This window comes from Solenopsis invicta, chromosome 15 (genome assembly GCF_016802725.1).
Source record: "Solenopsis invicta isolate M01_SB chromosome 15, UNIL_Sinv_3.0, whole genome shotgun sequence".
In the NCBI taxonomy this organism is placed as follows: domain Eukaryota; kingdom Metazoa; phylum Arthropoda; class Insecta; order Hymenoptera; family Formicidae; genus Solenopsis; species Solenopsis invicta.
In genome coordinates, this window is record NC_052678.1 from 8,231,212 (window position 1) to 8,256,082 (window position 24,871).

The 24,871-nt window shown below is 40.6% G+C and overlaps 1 protein-coding gene across 18 annotated transcripts in view; it reads right to left on the reverse strand.

Annotated features, from left to right (window-relative positions):
* Positions 1 to 74: 74 nt before the first annotated feature.
* LOC105197141 (cAMP-specific 3',5'-cyclic phosphodiesterase) overlaps positions 75 to 24,871 on the reverse strand; it is a 340,602-nt gene continuing 315,805 nt past the window's right edge. For 14 of the 18 annotated variants that reach the window (XM_026135766.2, XM_039458084.1, XM_026135773.2 and 11 more), the window contains 5 exons: positions 10,283 to 10,376; positions 9,229 to 9,458; positions 4,743 to 5,006; positions 4,400 to 4,499; positions 75 to 4,212 (listed from right to left, as the gene is read on the reverse strand). In XM_026135766.2, coding sequence (XP_025991551.1) covers positions 3,425 to 4,212; positions 4,400 to 4,499; positions 4,743 to 5,006; positions 9,229 to 9,458; positions 10,283 to 10,376 — 1,476 coding nt within the window. In that variant the 3' untranslated portion in view covers positions 75 to 3,424. Of the gene's footprint in view, positions 4,213 to 4,399; positions 4,500 to 4,742; positions 5,007 to 9,228; positions 9,459 to 10,282; positions 10,377 to 15,362; positions 16,471 to 24,871 lie in introns of those variants that run through there. The other 4 variants (XM_039458081.1, XM_011163379.3, XM_026135764.1 and 1 more) reach the window with 2 other exon arrangements.

The window sequence follows — 24,871 nt, forward strand, 5'->3', positions numbered from 1 at the left end:
TAACGTTTATTCAACAGATTTTAAAGACCTATTAGTCAAGCTCGAATGGGTTGAAGAACAAAAAAGATCGACACTTCCGACAATAAATATGTTTTATTACACATATATCTCGTACGACGATTACACGATATTAATACATTCATTTAACTGTCCAGCAATCAAACAGGTATTTTTATTTTTTTTCTCCCCATCTCATCATCATTATCAATCTATTATTACTAAATATTATTACACATCTCATTGAATCATCGCAATTTGTTGTACTTATAAATCATCGTTGAACCGTCAATTTCAATGCTTTACATGTACTTTTCCCTTTTTGCTTTCTCTCTTTTTTTATTCTTTAACGAGCAATTGGCAGACTATATTGGAGAAGACCATTCGTTGCTCCAGAACAACGACGCTCTAGAAGTGCGATAAATCGCGATGATCCAGTAAGATTTGTATGACAAAATCGTATCTTGTGGCGTTTTTTTTTTTATTTTTTATCTTTGTACCTGCGCACACACTCGCGAGATCCATCGAGACGAGCGACAAGAAAAAATGTTACGGAAAGAACGAGAGTGCGTTTCCGCTCGTCCACGCCAAAAAATACAATCAAGGACGCACTCGCGCTAAATAATTCAAAGATCGCCGTCTAATTGAATACTTTCGCCAAGTCGCAGACTCGGCGTCAGTGCAGAGGTACATCATCGATAACACTTCTTCCCCTTTCTCTTCTCACTCATCACTTTCTCCCCTTTTCTCCTCTCACACGACGACGCCCCCGACGGCTGAAGCGAACGCGATCTCGATCACTCGTTTGTTCGCCCAGCGAGTGTTATCGTTAACATTAATTAATAAATCAGTATCTTTCTTATCTCGCACTTATCATTATTATTACTGTTAATATTATGATTATTATCAGTAATTATTATTAATATTATTATTATAACCTCGTTGCTTACGCCCTAAAAACTTCGTTAAGTTAACTCCCCCCCCCCTTTTTTTCTTGACTTAACAACGTAGTCGCGGACTCTCGTGAACCTCGGAGTTTTCTTACGCGCTAAAGCTTGGTGGCCAGCACCAAAACACTCACTAGATCATTGTCTACAACACACATAGAGATTTTGCTTTCTCCGTAGTATTTTTTCCGTTTTTTTTTCTTCTTTTTGTTATGCGATTTTTTTAGGTAATTTCTCTTAATATAATTAAGAAATGTACGATTACGTGAGCCCGAGCTACCCGGTCGCTTACGCACGTTCACGGTCAGACTCGAATTTTTTCCCTACTTCGCGCAGTCGATGGCAAGCTTACGACTTAGAGTAGTAGTGAAACGTTAATTTTGTTTTTTTATTCTTTTAGGCTGATCCTCGATATACACTCGCTCATCGAGTTGCTAATAACCATTCGTTTCCCTGATATCATCGAGGCGCGAAATTGTCGCCATTCCACCAATACGGTCGACCACTCCGCTCCTCCTCAGAAATTAAAAGATTTTTTTTTAAAAGGACTCGCGGTAGTCCTAGAGAAAAAGAAAAATTATCCTCGCGGCACATTGACATAACTTGTACGTTTAAAAAACACAGCGGCGTACGTTCGGCGTTCGTACCAGCGCGCGTTCACGATCCAAATCCATTTGGGTCGCAATCGCGGCTCGAACCTCGAACGAATTTGCAAATTTGAGCGTTTCATGGACATTCGTGGTAAAGACACTCCCTTCCGATATCCCACGCAAAATTCCAGGACGATACGTTTACCGTCGCTGAATTATTCGTCGTCAGAAGACGTATTGGTGAACGGCACGCTCGGCACAATCGACTTAACAATCACTTATATTACTCTTTGGTTAAAAACATCTATCGATATATATCCTCGCTCGCATTGTAGTTGTACGTATTGCATTTGTGTATTGTGTGTATGTGTGTGTTTTGCGTGTATTCTTGTGTGTATCGTATATATCGCAAGAAAGCGTCTCGCGGCTCCGGTAATTAATTTTAATACAAACTTAAAAGACCAGCTTTCGACGTAGTTGTGTATTAAAATTAATTGTACCCTTATCTCAATACCCCCCTCCTCCGCCCTCCCACGTTCTGCTGCTCGGTGCTCCCCCGCCGACCGCATGATATGGGAAAAAGAAGCGGATGCCTTCCGCGCTCCTTTCGCTTAAAGCACGCAGACAGCGGGTAATACTCTACGTGTTTGCTCTAGCATTTCCTTTATAGACACGCGGCTACTTCTGGATTCTCGTATTTCTCGATTACGAACAATTCACTTACGAACTTGTCTACGTCTACGAAGCGAACATGACAAAATCTTACGATTAAAGACAAGTATCCCTTCCTCTACCGATAAGTAGGTGACTATCGAATAACCGTCGAAGAACTAAAAGGATGAACGCGCCTAACTGCAACTGAGTATCCTTTCCGTTTAACTGTTTATTGATTTCATCATTTATTCCTTTCCGATACAGCGTGCATTTCGGCTAAATCAAGCTCGATCCAATCCATATCGACTATTGACGAAACCATTTCATGGATCATTCGCAAAATTAAATCGCGAGAATGCAACGCATCGTTAAGCTTACGACGCGACATTACTTAACGCAGGAATTCGGAACAAATCGATAAACTTCCGTCATACGCAAGTACAAGTCTCATACGTGGCTTACGTGTCAACAATTTCCGCGCGGCGTTCGAAATCCAAGAAGAAGACAGAGACATCGATCTGCTCGGAAGTATCGCTAAGCATCGGCTAGAATCCATAATATATCGTACACTGTTGATATGTTGTTGAGGATCCTGCATGTCCTGGAAGAGAGGCTTCCTCCAGCCTTCGACGGCGACACAACATCGTTAAATCAATCGAAGAAAATGATGATCGGTGGACGATGGACGATCACCGTACGTCGATCATTATCGGCCTCGGCGTGTGCGTGTGTAAATAAAAAAAGAAAAAAAAACTTGCCACCCACTCGACGTAGCAAACATGCAGCTGCCGCTTTCATTTGCGCAGGTACTTTGTGAAGAGAGATTCGCCCCTCCCGCTGGATAGTATTCAATGAGACGAAACGCGGAAACAAAACTGAAACGACAACGTCGACGACGACGGTGACGGTGACGATGATGACGACGACAAAAGACGCGCAGCTTCGTCCGTTCGCGTCGCTCGTCTCGGTCCAGCCGAAACGTAGTGAACCTGAAGTATCTTCGCACTTCGCGAACCATAGTTCCGTCGTCGTCGGGACGTTGTCCCTCTTGCCGCCCGAGACGGCCCTCCCGTCATCTCAAATGCCGCCCTCCCTCGTGGTCCAGCCGACGTGGCATAGGTCGATACAAAAGGACCGGCGACTAGGCGCGGCTAGGTGCGAATGTCACTGACGCACTCGCCACCAACTCTGCTGTACCTTCTCATGGAGCTTCCTGCAAATACCGGCGAGCCTCCGTCACATCCCAGCCTCCGTGGCGTTTTCCTCTGTCTCACCGCCCGGGTCCTCGCTGGAGAACTCCCCGCCACCGCCTGTATCGCCGCCCTCTACAGCCTCGCTGCTCTCATCACCCTCCTCCAACGTCACTTGAAAGTGTATCCTATCTTGTTGCTGCTGATTCTCGTTCGTCGGCTGTTGCTCGTCGGACGGTGGCGATGGTGGTATCATGGACTGATACCAGTCGCGATTCTCCTCGAGAGTGTCCAGGATCTCCTGCGCATCCGGATGCACCAGGTCCGCCCAGGTCTCCCAGAGTGGATGCACGATGTAATCGATGAAGCCGACTTGCGACTTCTCGATGGTCGCGCTGTGCCGATCGCACATCGGGCTGATGTCCATGTTTTGCTCCCGCTCGCGATCACCTTGCAGGAAGAACTCCTCCATCAGTAAACTCACCCATCGTCGATAAAGAGTCAACGGTTTCGTCGGATTAGACAGGTCGGCGCAATGTACCAGGTTTTCCAGCACCTGGATACGATCGGTGTAGTTGTCGAGCAGTAGCACGCCGGAACCGGCGACCTTCTTTGTCTCCACCATGGTCTTCAGATCGGCCAGCAGCGACATGTGCTTCGACATGTCTGTCGAGAGGACCATGTCGATGACCATCTTTCGCAGCGTCTGCCGTTGCTTCTTCGTCATATTTACGAATATGTCGCAGCCCTCGTTCTGCAAAAGCTTGAACGCGACCGCCAAATGATGATTCTCCAGCACCGACTCGTCGTTGTACATCAGCGCGAGCTCGGAGCCTAAGCACGAGAAAAAACATCATTTATTTGCTGATCGTTGTAAAACAGAAGCAATAAACATGTTAATCGCATTTTCTTTTTTTTTTTAGAGATAGAGAAATGTGATATATAAAATATAAACACTTGCAGCAACACAAAGTAACAGATTAAACAGAAAAGTTGATAATTAATTCTTGTTGATATTTACTTGAGTTAATGAGGAACTGATTCGTGAGTCCGGGATGGTCTACATCATGGATGGAAGCCGCGAATAATGCAGCGGTGATCTCCAACGGCGTGAACACGGACTGCAACATAATATACCATTTATGATATGTTGTCACAGAAAAATACATTTTCTTTTTCACGACGTCTCTCAATTCTTCCTTTTACAAAGTGTGAGCACGTTATGCTTTGTAAAAGGAATATAGTCGTCAACGAGATATTTGTAGAGCTTATCGTGAGAGCAAGTTACTGAGCACGAAGCTCAGGGGAAAAAAAGGAAAACGATATTACGTAAGCAAAAGTATATATAAACGTTGTATACAAACCTCGAGTGCGGGCGTGTTGAGCAGAGTGTGAGTAGATTGGGTCACATCGGCTGCATGGAGGCTATTGTGGAAGGGATTATCCTTCACGTAATGATCCTCTAGGGTCATCATAAAGGTAACAAAGGTCTTGGGAGGTATCGCCAGCGATTTGAGCAGATCCCGACTCTGGAAGGCCGTGTACGCGACGCAGGTGAGGGGCCGATTGTTGCTGAGCTCGCCTATCCTGAAGATGTCGATGCCCCACTTGTCGATGTCCGAGAGCAACTGTAAATAATTACATGAAGCATTCACAATAATGTGACGGCGTTATATACGAATTAAATGTTTGCACTTTGCAGTGATATCAAAAATGAGAGAAAGAGAGAGACTGATTGTGGTTATTATTCAATTATTATATCGCGGAGTAGATATTAATTATGAGCACGAATGCACCTTGTAGCGACTCGTTAAACGGAAGAACTTGATATGTCTACGGGTCCATAGATAGTAGAGGTCTCGCGTTATCGTCGAGAGGTCATATGCGAAGCTGATTATTCACGGACAACATCACAGACTCGTATATTATTCGCGCGACAACGAAGACGATTAAAACGAAATGAGCGAGCTAGATTTAAGAAGACTCGACTGGATCGTTTGTAAACAATCGTTAAACAGTGAGTTTCATTGAACAGCACCGTACCGCGACTGGTTTCGACTGGTTCGTGAATAATAGTCTCCTTCTTGAAACAAACGTGGAGACGCATAAACTCCAGCGCCAAACAAAGTATCCTTGGCGATATTAAAGTGACATTCTAGGACGGTTGGATCATAATTGCGTGGGTATATAAAAATGGGTCTCTAGTCCCGGGCAGCCTGCAGGGTCACGTAACCATCTAAGGACGTCTGCATTGCACTTTAGTCTGACGAGTGTATCGTCAACGCAATCTCTCTACGAGAAAACTGATTAATATGCGGAACAGCGGCGCTTATACACCCGGTTTCTTCCTCTTTTTCATTAAGAAAATTTACCTCAATTTGCATAATGGAAAGATAGCCTTTCACCGCTTACTTTCCCAGAAGTAAGATTTCTAAGAGAATACACAAAGAACATTGTGAGGAGTTATTCCTCCCTAAAGTATCGCTTTGCAGACTTCAATTAGGGATATTTTTTAATTTTTTCAATAAAAATAACAATTAAGTTTGGTGGCAATTGAAGTCAAGGATACCTCGTAACACTGCTCGAATCTTATTTTAGATCAATATGAACGACGTTGAGATCACTATGATGTTACTTTCACAGAAGAGCCGAAGATCAGTTTCGCTTTCGCTTTCGCGGTCGCGAAAGATGCGCGCCGCTAATCAGGTTATCGAAATCGCGTGACCTCGGCCCAAATATGTAACGTTCTTGCCTGTAAAATACAACCGGTTAAAATACAACCGGCCTTGTAATCGGCGTAATCGTATACCACAGGGTAAACGTTCTGTTTTCTAAAAATTCTATTGTCATTCGCGCACGCCGCGTCGTTCACTACGCCGCCGAGAGAGAGATAAGCTTGCAATTAAACAACAGAGAAACGAGAAGATATGTGCGATATGATTTATGTGCATCGGAAAAGTATTCCCGCGACGTGTATCTTAGCAAGATACTTAGGAGAAAATTAATAAATTCCGGGCAAACGTAGAAAATTAAATTCTTTAAAATCCTCTATTAGTGCCCGTGCGTAAAATGGAATGAAAAATAAATTTTATTATGTTTATGCGCTCGAGTTTCAGCTCGCCGAAACCAATTAAACTTTGCCGCTCCGTGACCGGCGACATTTCGCCATTAAAAACAATCATTATTCTTCACTATTACCTGGAAATTCCCCTAGCGATCGTAATAGTACAGAGAGAGAGAGAGAGAGAGAAGGATGGCACTTGTCCCTGGGATTTTCTATACAATGAACTCGGATGTATATTCAGCGCTTGAATCTCATCTCGTGTTCACGCGTACGCGTTGACATGCAAATTTGAAATAACGCGACAAACATGGTTATTTCCTAAAGAGAGCAAAATGCGGATCGTGATGCGCATACGGAAATGTGATGGAAGTTCGGTGAATATCAACAGTTAATATAGACGCGGCGCAGTTAATGATGTAGCGAAAGCTTCGCGCAAAGCATTTTAATTGGCGTACGCGAAGCTCGCGCTTACGTAATCTCTTTAATCCGCGAAATTTACGCGTTAATCTGATCTGATCTCTCTCTCTCTCTCTCTCTCTCTCTCTCTCTCTGCTCCTCCCTTTCCTTTGCGTTTTTTTATTTCTTTCTTACCGCACTGTTTGCTACGTGCACACTAATTCCGCCGTAAAATTGGGAGCACTCTAAATAAAAGTTCAGTCATCGCAGGTACATATGTACCTACCGAGGACGTCGTTGGAAATTTTTCGAAACTGAAACCGCGCAGTACGACGTTGATTCGAATCGTGATATAGTATCGCACGAATACAGATATCCATAGGCGAATGGAGATGAAAGCCAGAAACATCATGGAATTCTCGGATGCGATGGAATTTACGTCAATATCGCGAGCGGATCAAAAGAACGAAAAGAAACAATAAACGGAATCACCGCTGAGGTCGTCACCGCGATAAATTCGCCAAAATGGAAGCTTTTCGTGGAAGACTAGAAACATGGATCTTTGGTGTGTATTTAGGAGACCGTTCTGTTAATCTAAATTTTGACTTCGGAAAACCCAATATACTTCGGGAGTCTCTCTCTCACCGAAAATGTAAATACTGAACAGCAATTTTGTTTCTCACAATTCATTAAAATTAATTGACACTTTTATTGCCAACGTTTCGTAAAATACATTTATAATCACTTTTTTAAATCTTTAATCATATGTAGACAACTTTCAAAAGTTAACTGCGTAACAACATACTTTTACATAATATGATTGTCAAAAAAAAAGATGTTTCACAGGATTAAATCAACATATCTGACGTTATTTATCTTCTCGAATGTTTTACAAATAAAGATCACGAAGTTGCCTTTCCGGTTGGACAACCGGTAAATTTCATTATTAATTTGTGCGAGACAGCGTCCTCCGTAACATTGAAACCGATATTGAAGCGCTGTATAGAACTTATCCTTTCTACAAGTCCATCGCAAATTAACGGATGATTATAACTTTACTTCTTAACCAAGAGAAGCGAGATCTATTATATATCGGTTTCAGTATACCGAGGAAAAAAACTCGAAATACAAGCAAATGTTACTTGTGACATTTTCTTCAAAATTTATTGGTTAAAAAAACAGATAAATAAGTCTCTCAATCTTCTTATTGATTTGTTTGCACGGAATAAAATTTTATTTCGCCGTGCCTGAATAAAGATTTAAAGTGAAATAAATTTATATTTCACGAATTATATTAAATATCTTTTTCTCAGTAGCGAATTTTGAACATGAGGACTTTAAAAACCGATACATTCATTAATAATTACATATTGCGCAATTTTAATACGATTACTGTAGTTATTACAGATTCTCCTATTGAAAATTTATTCTTTACCTCATAACTAAATGAAGCTTTTACAATTATCAAGAGCTAATTATCAAGCAATAATTATATTAAAACCTAGTAATTATCAGAGCAATCGTATTAAAATCGAGCAATATATACTTATCAACTTATCATTAACATATAATTCTGTTTTTCTGCTTTGTACGACCATATAACATATTAAACGGATTACACGTGCCGCTATCTCGTTAGGCTGCGATTAATAATCGTACAGTCAAATAAATCTCGAGTCTATTGGGGTTCGTAACCCCAGTTAGCTGTGACACGTGAGCATCAGCCTAGCGTGTATAAATTCTATCGCCTTATTGCTATGTACTTTGACATTTGCCAAAGATCACTCGTGGGCGCGATTGAGCCGGATAGGACTTGGGGGATGTAAGACGGCGCAAATTAGCTGTTTATCATTTCAATATCAAACGTCTTGTGAATTATCTTGCAGGAACATTTGCCTCGGAGATGCGAAAAGTATGAATTGCTGCAAACGCCCCCGAACAAATAGAAGGTGAATATCAATCGAAGCGAAATTTATTCCACTTTTATCTCCGCGTTTATGTAAGAGCAAATAATTCTTATTGCGCAAGTTATTTGAATTGTGAAACTTTGTAAATTTTTATTTCTCTCTTTCTCTTTCTTTACGCGTGTACAAGAAGTTATTTTTCTTTTTTTTAACGTTTTAAGTGCGGATTCCAGTGAAGAGCGTCATAACGTTGCAGCGAAATGCTGCAACAACGACTTTTTGATATAATTACGATATTGTTCTCGTGTAATGTGTATTTTCGCGGCCATTAACTTCATTTTTTATCTTTCCGAAACGAGAGTCCGTTTATGTTTCGAGTTCTCCCGATCCGCGATTTATGATTCGGGGAACCCAGCTGCGAGTGTGCCGCTGGCGTTATCTCGTTGGCGGTGCGCGTTGCGAAAAGTTAAAAGTCAAAGGGCTTACCTTGCCGAGCTCCTCCTCGTGCGGCGTTTCCACCCCGTGCAACGGCACACGTTCCCCGGTGAAGCTGTTGGTGTGTGTCAACGGCCGTTTCACGCCGCTGATGTGCGACATAGCGGCGGGGCCCCTTTGCACGCGGTCCTTCTTCTTCGCCGCTCGTGCATCCACGCTTCCCGCCGCGGCGACCGCATCTTCGATTCGCAAAGACGGCAAATCCAGCTCCTGCTGCTTGTCTGAGCGAGCAGAGAAAAGGAAAGACGTGAATAAACGTGCTACCGTGTTAATTAAGCGGCATTGACACGAGAGCGAGGTGAAAGGCGCTGACGCGCGAGTAAGATTACGCGTTTGGACAACAGCATCGTTCGCATCTCGCCCGAGCGCGTCCTCTCAATCTCCTCTCCCGCCACTATGCTACAATCTTAAAAAAAAAAAAAAAAAATATTTCGCCCGACTTTCGATAATCCGATTTCGATCGAGCGAAACTCGTTAGGAAATTATGTAACGAAATCAGCGTGTCGTAAATCGAATTTTGCGGAGATGCGCCGCGAGCGCTGGGGTTGCTCCGCTAAAAGCTGCAGTCGGGATATAGCGATTTTCGACGCGGCGTATAGCGCCGAGAAATCATCTTTTACATTCGTCCTGCGGAAGGACGCGTTCTTTCGAATACAAAGGAATCGAGGGCGCGACTCGTCGATTATAAACCTTGCGCGACACCGATCGTTCGTTCGGACAAAGCGAGCTAACCAGAATGAATGGTCACGACGCGATACCGGCTACGGCTCTTTCAAGGGCTTTTAATGCGTAAGAGCGCTCGTTTTATTGCGCCCATAAACTTGCTTCCGGCGGTGGCCTCGTTAGACGCAGTCTCGCGAATTTCTTTCCCTTCGTTTTCTCTGGTATTCGCGAAAACGCAGTCTTTTCCTTGAAGAGGAGGGGAGGGGAGGAGGGAACGATGTACGTCATCTCCTGTTCGCCGCGTGCACCAACTTATAATTTACATCGCTTTATTCTCACGATAATAATTGCGATAAGAAAAAAAGAATCGCATTCGACTTACCGAGGAAGGTGCTGCAGATGTATTCCGAGATCTGATTCCCAGACTTGGACGACTCCGAGAAATGCGATAGCTCCTTGTTCAGCATTCTCTTGAACTGTAACAAAAAGATAAAAGCCGAACATTAGGAGAGCGATTTAGGAGAGTAGTTGTGGGTATAACACTTTGCGTCTGTGTTCCAAGAATCGATAAATTATCGCGATAGCGTACAACAGTCTATTAATTGTATCCACAAATGATCCTTTCTGCAAAATCACTTTTCATTCACACGTAATTCAGATATTTTACCCTACGTAAGGTTTTAGTAAACGCCGTTTCGGTTAAATTACCTGAGAGGGGGCAGAATCTATCGGCGTGTCCCTTCTGCTAAACCAACTCCAGATATACATTTGCCAGGGCGATAGGAAGAAAGTCATTTTCCCGGATTTACGATTTTTGTGGAAGAAGGGATAACGGCGAGGGCTAAGCTCTCGAAAGCTAGGCAGGCGGAAGAAGGGAGACGAGAAATCCGGATCACAGAAATGTACGACGGAAACCTCGGGAGGGAAACCGGTGAATCCTCTCCTCCCACGAGAGCCTTCTCTCATTCTCGCGTGTGCGCGATTCTCAACCCTTATCTCGTCACGTGAATATTTACGTCGTTCCTGTGTACATCGTCCGTCGAAAACGTCGTTGGGGACATACGCACGCCGTCGTGCGGAGGCTCACACGGGGCAAACAAAGCCGAACCTCCGTCATTTGCGCTTCCCTCTCTTATCAGCGCCACTATCATCGCGTATATCATCTTTGCACAGACGTGCGGCGAACGTGTGCGCATCCAGCCGGTCGGTAGATAAATGCAAATATATGTAGTTGCGCAAATATATACCGCCGGAGTAACGACCCGCGGGGCGGATTATCGGATAACACGCTGATCAAACGGACCTTTCGGTCCAATGTGTTTAGGCACGCGCGCGCCTCGTGCCGTCGCGCGTCACGTCGATCCGCTCGCGTTTACGCGAGAAATTCGCATGGCAACTGTTGATTTTGTAGAGAGAATTTACGGAGGCTGCCTCGGACGATTTTACAGATTTTTCCACGCTCGTCATTCACTCTGTCGAGTCTCTCCTCTCCTATTTTGAACTTTACCGTTGCACTCGCTGAACTTTAACGTTTTGACGTAACCCCCTTTTGATGAAAATAGATAGACGCCTCGCATTTATCGGAACAACTAATGTAATTATCGTGCGCCTGCAGCTTGCGCTTATTACATACGCTAGACGAGAAGGAACGAGCGATAAGGAGGTATAGATAGCACCTGCATTACCTTTTATCAAACCGCCTGCGGCAATTATTTCTCTTGTCTAACATAGTTACCGTTTGACGTACGGTAATTCAAATAATTTCGTCTCGCGGAGAATGCATCTTCGAGTGACGAAAATACAAGAGAAAAATGGAGAAATTGCAAGGGCCAAGAGACAAGAACATAAAAGAGGCGTGCCAGGTTGACACGGAGATTCCTGGCCGATTGCATTTTAATATTCATTCCCTCAATTTTACATTCGTAATTTTAGCAAAAATTCAATATCATAGGGCTTTTTAAATAAATCTGCTCGTTATCGATCTCGGGTCGTTCCTATCCTATCTATCGCTTTGCCCGACGAAAACGATTCGTCGAGAAACCTCAGAGGGGGGCGTGATTATTATTGTTCGAAGGAGCAAAGTTGTTTGCGCTCTTGTAAAATATCGGCATGGCGTTTATTGCGTTGCGTATTCGAACGTGACGTGCTGCCACGGTGCAAGACAGTAAGACCATAAAGATAAGGGGGGGATTTCGAGAGGCTTAAGTGGGTCGATTCGGCAAAAACTCGGGTAAAACGCATGCGATCGCGTGAACGTAGGCGAATAATAAAATCGGCGCACAATCGGCGTCTGCCACCCTTCTCCCTTTTCCCGTTCAATATGGACTGACACGGGCTAATACACTTCTCATTTGGGTACACAATGGGATTTTCTAGGTGCGACGAATCCGACGAAAATCGAAGCCCGGTTTAACGACGGAGCGGCGTGTCGCGATGCGTGCGTTACAGCGCGAAACTAACAGCTCGCGCAATCTCGTTTCGGGTAGTCACGTCGAGATTTCGCGAAGGAACAAAAGCCGCCATAAATTCAACACTATTTACAGACTATATATCTCCTTCCGCGATAATTTCTAGTACATTATACTCTAACGAGACGCCGTCTCTCTCTTTCTCTCGCGTTTTGAAAGTAACGTAACAAGACATCTGTTGCCTTACGGTTCGACTAACGCATTAACGAGAATTTGTGAGAAGCATTTGGAGATCGCGTGGAGCTAGGTATAAATGTCTGCTTCCAGACTCCTAAATCTGACAAGTTCGTAATTAAGTCTTGTTTGTTTCACGCGAAAATAAGATTAACGCAACCTTCACAGGTATCATTGAAAGTGACGTCAAAAAACAGATGTAATATCCCTTATGGAAAAATACAGTTAGACTCGCCGTCTAAAAACTATCGGGGCTAAGTGTACAATATTGGCCTTTTAATAACATCTCACAGTTTCTTCGTGAGTGTAATAGTATTTTTCACAAGCAGTTAACTGGCACGATGATAATCGGACAAATAAGGATAAAAGATTAACAATTAAGTTTGATTAAACAATTTTGCAAGGCAGAACTATTTAACGACGTTATTAAAGAAAACGATTTCCACGAGAAAGTATTTACGGATATAAAACGTTGCAATTGCGCTTCTCTCAAATCCTATACAATCCAGATGGATTAGCCGGACTAACGGCAACGTCGCTGCGTCTATTTGCGAGTCACCTTTTTTCTATAATTATCATTGAACTTTCATTGAAATGTCGCAGAAGGTCAAGTTCACGCTGTCGCACCTTACTGTCTGACGCGCACGGCTTTTATTAATCGCTCGTGGTAATCGTGCCGTCCCGCGCGATTCATTTTTCTACTTTCGAAATTTCGCCGAGCTGTACGCGCTAATCTTATTTCTCACTATCATTACTCATTATTATCTGGACATCCCGATGGTTTCCTATTAGTCAGTATAAACAGCTCTTTCTCACCTGCCCTCTAAACTCTCAGGCAATCGTAAAACTTTTCCCCGCGAGCTAGGCTCTCATAGAGCCACAAAGCCAGATAAAAGATAAACCTTTGCTACGTTACGAAAATGGGACAGCCATTAACTCGCCAGAAACATTGGTTGGTACGTCCGGCGGGGCGCGAGCGCGTTACGTCAAAGGTACTTATATAAGAGGCGCATACTTTAATACTTTCATCCGGCTATTGGTGACTCGCAACCGTTATAAAATGCGTACGGACGTAATGTTGAGAAAATCACGGAAATCGTTTTTCTCGACGTGTTCTCGCGCGACGGGGATAAAACCACAAGCCGTCTGCTCGGCCGTCTCATTATTATGACGCGCGCGTGAGTTAGCATTATTAAATTCAGCGGGAACGCTTGACCCCGCGATATGCCCTCCTTATCTGCCAATATCTCGAGTTTGGCGACCGTACAATCTGTCCGCATGTTCATTCGCGGATAATCATTACCGCGCGTACGTTTTATCAGTCTATTCGCGTTAAGCAACTCCAGCTGCGGGATTTTTTTTGTTGAGAGATCTCTTAATAAATACGGCGCAATCTGTTCCGAGTTTACAGCGTCTTGCACCGATATCAGACTCTTAGGCGAAGCTCAAAGGTCGATTCTTGAGAAACAACTTGATCGATCAGCCCTCGCCGATATATCTCCGTTCGGAGATAAGCGGGACTACTGCGCTTTCCACGCGAACGGATTTCGCGTTGAACCGCTTGTTAATCGTTTAATTTGCAATCGAGATCGCATCGCCGATTTAACATCCGAGATAATAATAGCGTATCTCAAGAGTCTTTTCAATCCACTTTTCGCAGAAAATCTTCTTTCGAATAAATAACGATAAAGCTATTTTCAAAGTATTGACAGGTTTGATAACTAATTACAGAAAACACCAGCGATATCACGATCTATAATTGGACAATGAGTGTATACCTGCTATTGCGCAATACGCATCCCATCGTTCTTCGCACTATTGTTCAGTAATTTAGAAAATCAGGTCAGATGATTCAGATGAAGATGCGTCACTGGATGGTGATTCCACCCACCATGCATTAACCTCCGTCGCGACAACGGCAGTAAACGAACGTCCTCGGGCGATCGATCGTCCGTCTTTCGAAATCGTCCCGCTTTTTTATTTGCTCGATTTACCGTGGCCATCTGCTGCTCACGTGAGTTCTAGCACGAATCCATGTTGATAAAGTCGGATATCATAGATATCGTATACATTAACATATTGCGTTTTTTCTTGAAACTTTCTCAAACTACATTCCTGTCTTTTAATCAATCAATCTCCTTGTTAAAAGCTGTGATTCGCTAAGAACGCGTCAAATCAGTATGCTATTTTGATTTCTGCGATCAATTTAATCATCAATAAACGCAATTTGATTTCAGCTTCGGAAATTGGCTTTTCTGACCTTTTCCATTATTTTATAGCTTTGTTTATATTTGTTCTTAATTCTTAATCAAAATTCTCAATCAAAATCCTATAAACTGTAAGTAGAAACGCCGCATTGTCTGTATCGCTGCGTATTTCCGGAATAAACTAGGGCATCCATCACTTTTTTCCGAAGGCGGAAACGTAAAAAGTGAAAGTTTTTTTCTCTCCTCAACTCCGATTAATTCAAAATCAATCAATTAAATTTATGAACTGCCAACTGCAAAACTGACCATATTATTTTGTTTTCTTTATCCATTTTCTGCAAATCAAAATTTATTTATATAAAATATAATGAAATTAGGTCAGGGATGATCAGTTTCAAGTTTCGCAGTTGGCAGTTCATTTTTTTCTTTTTTTTTTTTTTTAATTAATCGGAGTTGATGAGACTGACGCGTTATCATTGAAGTTGATGGAGAAATTTTTCATTTTTCATCCAGGATATGTACACCGGGTTTAATCCCTTGGAAAAGAGAAGGCAACATCAGCTGGGATACGTCAACCCGATTAGGCGAGATTCAAGCATAATCCTCAAATTACCTGCACCGCCACGATGCTAGCCAAGGCCGTGAGATCCGCCAGAGTCCTCAGGTAATTGAAATACCTAGCGGACTCGTCCATTTTGCCTGTTTCCACCTCGCCGCTTGTCATGGTAGCGGTCTGTCTCGTACCTGCGGCCTGCGACTTGCACAGCACACGCCTGAAAGAGTTCCCTCGCCGAGGAAAACTCCGGACGGAAAGAGAGTCCTCGGATTTTCCGCGTGACTATGAGAAAAGGCGCACTAACTTTTCAACGCGTAGTTATCGGATCCCAACTCCACGCGATCGAAAAACAAATGGAGAAATTTCTCAGATCCTCTTCGCGTGGAAGGATTACACGTGTCGCGAACTATCGGCGAACTGCTCCAGTTCCGGACACCCGGAGGCGCGAGTTCGACGACCGGCGACCTATTCGGAGCGTGACGGATCGGAGAGTAGTCACGGACCGGCACTTTTCGCTTTTGATTCACAGACAAATTCACCACTCACTCGTAGGCGCCTGCGAGCGGCACTACGGCTGCTGCCGAGCCGACTGCTGAGCGTGGTCTACGTGCCTGAATCGCAACGACCAGGCCTTTTATCTCGGCGGCAGCTGGCTATCTCTGTCTCTGTTCGTTCCACTCTTCCTTCTTTTTCACGTCTCGTACGTCTCGTGCGTGCAGCCGTCTCCCTCTCTATCTCCGTCTCTTTATTTGTCTGTCTCTCCCTTCGCTCTACTTCAGCGTAGTGGGGGATCGTGAAACGGAATGCATCGAAGCGAGTTGACACATGTACATGTGCGATACTATATGATGCTCGCACTGCTCCTGTATTTATCTCGCACGCGAATGGATGTAAATTCTAAAGAGATCTAACGCGTCTTGTCGCGACAATAGTCGAAGTTAATTGCGCTTTAGTGGTTCTTTTCTTTTTCGTTGCCTGTTTCTAGATTGCAATCTTATCTACGCACAATAAGAAAATTTGCTTATCAAAGTTACCTGAAATCATTGCATTTTTTACACTTGAAAAATCATCGCTTTCTCCAACGGCCGAATGCATATTTAGCGCTTGCCTTACATCCAGAGAAAAGTTTTTTCGATTAAAAAAATATTTGACCGAATCAAAGAAATGTGTGCATTGCTATGGATTAAAGAATTTTTGATGTAAAAAAATTTCTTGGTTGCTCTTTTTTATTAAATTTTATTTTAAATTAAAGAAATGATTTGATTGTGTAACGTAAATCCGTTTTTTTAAATGGTTCAAAACAACCAAGTTATTTCTTTACATTTTTGTTACGAATTTTTCTTGGAATTAAAAAACTATTTGTTTAAATTTAAAAAATAATTTAAATTAAAATAATAATTTATTTACTTTGAAAAAAGACTAATAACATCATTTCTTGAAATCGAATAAATTTTCATTTTCCTCAAAGATACTTTCATTTCTCCTTGAAAAAGAGCCAAGTTGAAGAAAAAAGATTTCATCAATTTAAATATAACTTTTCTCTGAATGTGTAGATGTAAAAATGTGGAGGTTTTAATCAGGACGAACAGAATCTAAGGATTTCAGGTAACTGACTTAAAGTTTCATGTTCAAGACTTGATCAATCGCATTTAAAAAATTCAATCAATTAATTCAAGCGATTGCACAATTCCGTCTCCATCTGAGATCTCGGAGAGATTTCTAGCATTGTGCACACAAGGCTTAAAGGTTTCACAGTTCTTTTAAAATAGGTATCTGGCTGATGTAACGAAGTCTGATATTCTCGAAATTTTGACAACAGCGAAGAGCTCTGTTGATCTGGTGTAATTAGATTTGCGTTAAGATTTTGTATAGTTTAGAAGAATTTTTAGATTTATTATATACACATTTTAATTTCTTCTCTAATATATATTTTTGCGATTTTGGAGTCGCTATTTCCATGAAATGCATAAATTCCTTTGAACATATTTAGATTTAGCGAAACTAGAAACAGAGCCTCGTCCACCTGAACTCTGTGTACTGGTGGAAGTGGATATAATACATTCATACTACACAGAGGACCTCAAGTACTCCACGTGTGGGCTCTCAAAGACCCTCTCGTTACTGGGAAATTCCTGAATGCTGCGTAGATTACAAAGAGGAGCTAGTTTCGCGAAAGTAATATCTAATTCTCCTAATTTATATCTTAATATCATTATTCCCCCTTGCACAATAATCCCTTGTTGCAGAGCAATTATAGTCAATATAGTTTAGCGTAAGAAGCTCAAAGAAACTATCAATAGACAAACGCGTCGATCGACGTGTGCCAATTGATACGTGCCAAATTCGTAACTTCTTATCACGACGATAAGAAAGCCCGTTTCATCGAATTAATGACGAGAGAACGTAGAAAAAAGTTCGTAATTGGTTGCGGCAGCGGGGATTGCAAATTCCATTTGCGTTCATTTAAATGCATGTCGCATCACTTTGAATCGCCCTCAAATGCTTGTTCTACTTCTCGGAGATCGCTAACAATGAGTCCGTGAGATAAATTTGGACTTACGACGAATCCGAGGCGGAGAACGTAGCCCACCATTTATCTAAGAACGTCACCTGTATTTCGCGAACCAAAGTTTTACTTAGAAAAGAATTACGTATCGAAAGCCATTTTCTTCTTCCGTTAAATTCTAGGATTGTAACTCGAGAAATGTTTTTGCTCGTCGAAAAAAAGGAGAGAAACTTTTTAAAATAAAAAATATCTCCGGTTTATAAATTTCAAATGTAACTGATTTTTCTTCCTCTCGTGAAAAACCTTGTATTTTCGGTCTTTGTAAACATCGACGTTCGATTAGTAGAAATTAATAATAAAATAAACAAAAAGAAGCAAAACAAGAAAAATATATATATATTAGTAACGAACTCTTTGCGGATGACAACCTCTGATTGCGTAACTCGTTAAAAAATACGATATTTCGCCGTGTGCATGAGTTGCGCCGATAATTATTAATTAATAAATAGAACTACGTGATACGATGTGTACGTCATTCGTTGGACCGTCAAGGACTGCTATCTTCACCATCCAATTTTGCTGCGTATTTTTTTCTTTTTGTCGAGTTCGTTTCATCAAAGAGCGATAAAATCTGTTCGCACTGATCTAAAATTTTTCTCGCGTGCTTATATTAAGTCAAGCAATTGGCGATGACAAAGTCACACAGCGTTCGTCACTGTAGATGGTTAACAGGGTTATTATATGACGCGATCAGTGTTTGACGACGCCAAAAGGTGTTGTTAAGCATGCCACGTCATTCTTTTCCGCGATTGAAATTCGCAAATCACTCAGTGACGAATATTTAATTAGCCTATCGTAAAAGCGCGGACACGTAATTTCTTGCGTTTACTTGACACTTCGGTATGCGGTGTACTTTCCGGTGTATGCGAGGTAATAATTTTTGAGTATTGCGACATACACGTGCTTGCTTATATTATTATGTTGTTATCAATGAGGAGCATACTTATCAATTCATCTTTGTACCTGGAAGTTGTTATCTTTCACGGAGCAGTACTGCGTAATATGCTAAAGATATAGATGCCCGTATTACGCTTTTATCACGAACACACGTTTCTCGGACATTCGCGATTCCGTAAAGTTTGTTTGGACTATTCGCGAAAGAGTTTAGGGAAGAGACCGGAAGAACGTCATAGTTCGCGCATAAAGATTTATACGAGTCTAGATTCGCTAAGATCGCTCGCGTCTTGCCGCTTGATTGGACTGCAAAGTCTATGCAATGAACGAACACCTTTTCTTTTTTTTTTTTATATCACAGCTGCGTTTAGTCTAGCGATGAAATGGGATCAAATTGAATTTCTTGCGATTTCGACGAGTCCAAGAACCGAACGACTTTTTTTTTATACACGTAGAATTTCTTACCTACATTTCTTCGTGAAGAGCAAAACGGAAAAAAGAATGGCTTTCAAAAAACTAGTCGAACCTACTTATCATTATTAACGTATCACGCCGTGCTGGTTCTATTTCATAAAAATATGCGCAACAGAAATGCAAATACACGAAAGTCGCTATATAGCCTCTAAATTTTCCAGAACAAGAATATACATTCTTCTCGCTCGTAGGAAGGAAAAATCCAAGAATACGTTGAACTCCGTGTATCTTGAAAAACTCGACTAATTATTTTCGCGGAAACGACGGTCGCCCTCGTCATGCCAGAAATGCGGCAGTCGTCTCTCCATGTACGTTACAACGAACTCGAGAGGGATATTAAAAATAGTGCCTCGCAGGCACGCTCGCCCACTTGATGCGGAGTGACCGCGCGAAAGTGACAGTTTCGCAAGCGGCAATAATGCCTCCCACATTATGTGCTCGCCTTGCTCTCGCCTCGTGCTCGCCACACGCATGCATTCGCGGTTTAGCGCGCAAACAAACAACATGTCCTATAACTAGGGAGGTACGATCGATGCACCTAACGCCTCAGTGACGAAAAACATGAATGTCCCACGAGGAGCGACCGGATTATCGATCGTTGCACAGCCGATGCATGTGGGCTGTCAGAAATAGCCCAGTTCCTCCTTCTAACGGATGGAAGAAGGTCACGGTAATGAACTATTTCACTTATTTTTACGCTCTCCTATCTGGTTACCGCTAGAACCGCTCTATCGTCGACGTATAATATTTTAATTTGAGATTCATTCGCGCTTGACGACCTACACATTAGAAAACTATTTGTATTTATGTCAAAATCCTGTTGAAATTTTTGTGTTGAATTTGTAATATGTACATACCCGTGTGTTAATTTAACATAATGCGATTATGTCATTTAAATATTTTATGTTAGATTGACATTCAACATTTATTAGTGTAAAACTAATACAATTTATGGGTAAATGAACAAACATCATAACATAATTGAAACATTCATTTAAAACATTAATTCTAAAATAAATGAATAAAATGTACATATTATAAATTATCAATTTTATTGTCGAAATATGTTTCGATAATTTGTTTCCAAGTTGTATTTTTTTTGCGTTTTAATTCTTTACATAATATTTACATTACTTTCCACATATTTACCTTGTGTTAAATTAACATAAATTTTCTAACTGTGTAGAGAATTAGCAGCATTAATTTCACGTTTTATTTTCATTAATCTTAATTATTAAAATGATACTATCGAATGACACATAAATCATACAAAAAAATAATTATAGATTTCGATGTTATTATTTAATTCGTACTTCTATATATATTTAACGTACTTCTATATGTACGTACAACACTCTAAATGTAATGCAACATAATTAAGACTTATATAAAACTAGATTAAATTGATTTCGCATCTGCAATAGATTGAGAAACAGTTGACTAAAGAATTGTTAAGTTAATGAGTGTCAATGTCATATTTTATTGATAACGATATTCTCTCGAGACATAAGATATATATATATAAAATAAGACGTAGTCTCTCGAGAAATAAAACTTGTACAGTATAGTATATTCTTTTTAGGATAAATTTTCTGCTTTTGACACATCATTCTCAGATATCCTATTACGTCGTAAAACGTAGACGTTTCAATTTTCCGACCCATTAGAAAAATGTCCTTTCGTCTTTGACGCCAAGATCAGTTACATAAAAATCTTGAAGTAGCTTCAGCTGTATAACACATATTTAAAATAAAATTCAAAGAGCAGCAGTACATTATACGATTAATCTTCAGCATACTCAATGGGCTAATATATATACCATATATATCTTTTAGCATAAGAGAGGAAGTAAGAAGATACGTCTTCTGTTAATGATTAATTTTCCGAAAAATATCGGTTCTTGTCAAGCGGAAATTATAAAGAAGATTGAACATCGGCCAATCTTCATCATCGCGTAGTGTAAGTCTTCCTCGATTTCTAATTTCTCCTTGAAATGTATCCATTGATCTCAATAATCCCGCGACGAGAGAGCGCACTGAAAGCGTCCGTAAAGACGCGAATTTATTTCCTATATCCGACATTCCTACCTCAAACTTGACATCTTCTCCCCCCTTCCCTCAGTGTCCGATTTTCGCTTGCTTGCTGACGCGCATGCAAATTGCATGCAAATATAATAATAAATTTTGCCGACACAAAAGATACTCAAAAGATACGGTATTAATGATTTATGAAATATCAGCTTATATTTTGCGAGATATATTTATCTTACTTATATTTCCGATAGAGGTCTCTATCTACAGCGCTTATAAATTTTTTTCAATGCGCACAACAGTTATGGATTATGTTGACAATTATTGGAGGAATGTCGATAAGTATTATTGTATGAAAAGGACTTACGATCTATTTATGGACGTATTCCAATATTTTGTCGTGTCTCTGCACAGAGGTACGCGAAAGTTCGAGGATGCAATGATTATTATACCCGCGACCTCCCGTTCTCAAGGAGGCCTTTTTTCACGGACGTTACGTAACTATTGACAAAAATCATTTCGTTCTCTCTGGCGCCGTGTCTCGCGCGATAAGCGAATCGCCGACGTTAACAGCCCTCGAAAGTGATGTCTATGCGATTCCGAATAACGCTACGACTATTATAAAATTCATAAGACAATCACGATGAACTCACACGCACACTGCGTCTGCCCATTGTCGCGAACGTTACGACGTTCTTGCGTACCTCGGATAATTCCTCTCGCACTTTTTTCGCTCTCGTCGTGCTACAGATTACCGGCTTTTTCTAGTTTACTTTTTTATTACAAGCAAACGGAGTAATTCCAAATGAGTTGCACAATTGAATATATGCACACGCTATTTTGTTCTGTCAGACGCAACTATGCACTCGCCACGAGATACTTCCGGTAGACGGTACAGCGCAGTAAAATCATTTGCCGCGAATAACAATTTATTGATTTTCTGAGTTCTTTTTTTATTAAAAGTTATACTCGATCTGCCTCTCTGGTAGCACTATGTATGTACACTTGGCGCGTGGAAAGAAGCTGATATAAAGGGAGCATCGAGAAATGAAGTGTCCGTACATCTCTATTATTGTTCTACTAGCAGCTGCTCACGAGGCGGACACGTGCCGCGTGGATATCGACTACTTATTGTGTACAATCACCGAACAAGCATCACGAGGTTCATAAATATGATCGGATTGCGATGTATCTGACGTATTACGATCACGTAATGTTCCTGACGTTTCGACCGGCAATAGCGTCGCGAAAAGTCACGTTGAGCGTACACGGGAAATCGTTCGATAAGCCCATTTTCACGTGATAAAATATAAATAACCAAATATAAATAACTCGTACGTTGTTATTCCCTAATAACGGATTTCGCGTGAGACTATACTTTTGTGAAGCTTTAATAATTTTCCCATATTTTTTTTATGCAAAAGAAGCAATTAATTCACTCGCAGCTATTAATGAAGATGCCTCTACTCTTTTTACGATAAATCCTTTACGTTACATTTTCCAATATTAATTTTAAACTTCCATCAGCGTCTCATCGTTGAAGAAAAAGATTTCATATAAATGTGCCAGTTATCAATCGTAATCAATTATACAGCCTTGATCGATAATCACATGTATTACTATTGTTTCTCTTATAGGAAAAAGCTTTTACGTTCTTGTCTACTACTATTTCACATACTGCAAAATTATTAAATGTACTCATTATATGTTGCTAATTGTAGTCAAGCTTCACATAAAACAAGATAATTTTTGCGTTTTTTTGCATATCGAAATTATTGCAGCTTTTCAGCCTTGTTCTGATAAAAAATAAAAATTGCCAGGAATACAAGAATGAATTTTCTATAACTATGACGTTGCAGCACGAGAAAGTTGTGCAACTACAGAGCTATCCTATTACGCTTAGGAGAAAATATATTTTAATATATATAGGATTTAATTTAACGAAGCAAGAGTTGTTAATCGAGGCAAGAGGTATTAATCCTGCAGTGCTACCGTAAATTTTCATTCAAATGCTAATTCAAGTTTAGTACAATTTTTGTTATTAAAATTTTAATAATTTATACATAAAATAACATTTAATAAGATTTTTTATATTAAAATACTATTAATATAAAAATTATTCTAATCTCTTGCAAAGTAGAAAAAAATTTATAAAAAAATTGTGTAAATAAATTTTCAGAATAATATTGACGTCAGAAAAGTATGAGTCACACTGTATGATTAATAACTTTTACGTCATTTGATCAATTTAACACAAAATAATTATAAACGCTAGACAATGGCGAGCAATTTAGATATAAGAAAATTAGATATATTTATATGTTGACAAGTGCAGTCAAGCTCCACGTGCGACGACAAAATTTTTATTTCGCAATAATTGCAGCTTACTTCAGCCTTGTCCTGATAAAAAACAAAAATTGTCACGTGATTATCAATCGGAATAAATTTTCCGTAATGTCGCAGCGCGTGGAAATTGTACAATTAAAGCTATACTACTGCACTTAGAAAAAAAAATACGACTGAACTTTGGTATTACGACGCTTTTACATTAGTAAGTCGTCCTCTCGTCATCTTAGCATATCCAAAAAATATTTTCTACTAAATTTATAATATTAAAATAAAAATGTCTATAGAACGAATCTGTCAAACCAACTATTTCAACTTTTATATTTTTTTTCAGAAAGCTTTAGTTTTACGCCCACGTTTTCTACGGAATTCATTTTGCGCGATATTTTTAGTCCTTTCAGGTGTGTGAAGAAAAACATGGCTTTAAATCGTTTTACATACACGACACTCAATAAATTTGGTTTTTCTTTTATAATGGTCAGTTAATAAATGATATTTTATTAAAAAATAAAACGCGTCGTAGAGAGAGTCACACCATTTGTTCTTCTAACAGAATTTTTCATCTAATTTTTTCTAAACAAAAATTATGCCAATCACGTTCTTATTAGACAGACTGTGACAAAAGATTCGCAGATACTTAGTCCGAACACTTATCGTAATGGAGGAAATTACTTTCGGAGTGCAAACAACTTCCTGCATAAAATATGCACCGTTGGATGTACGAGAATTCGAGATCTAAACAGATCTTGACTATTTCGAGAACGTAACTGCGCGATCTTGTTAACGGCTCGAGCAGATGGCTTCTTCCCGCAATGGATTCGGAGTAATAATACCATCATAAATTAATCGTGGACCATCGCGGGAATGACACGCAGTCTCAGAGCAACAACCACCAGTCGAGAGATAAGGGCTATCACGTGCACACAGGTACAGTAACAAGTTATGACGCATACAATAACGACAACGATGCTGACGGAAACTGCCGGGAAAGATGATTCGACACAAACTATCTCGTTCACGAAGACACATAAATGAAGCAACCATGCGTCGAATCATTTATGTATCCAAGTTTTGTTTGTAACATTACAGAATTATTAATCCACGAATAATCATGTAAATCCGGAATAATTTAGATAAAAATATTAAAAATCAGCGTAAAATTTTAACGTGATAATCAACATGGCACGTTCGCGCGATAATCATCATGTTCAATATCTATTGAATGTAGTAAAAATTATATCACTGTGCATCACATT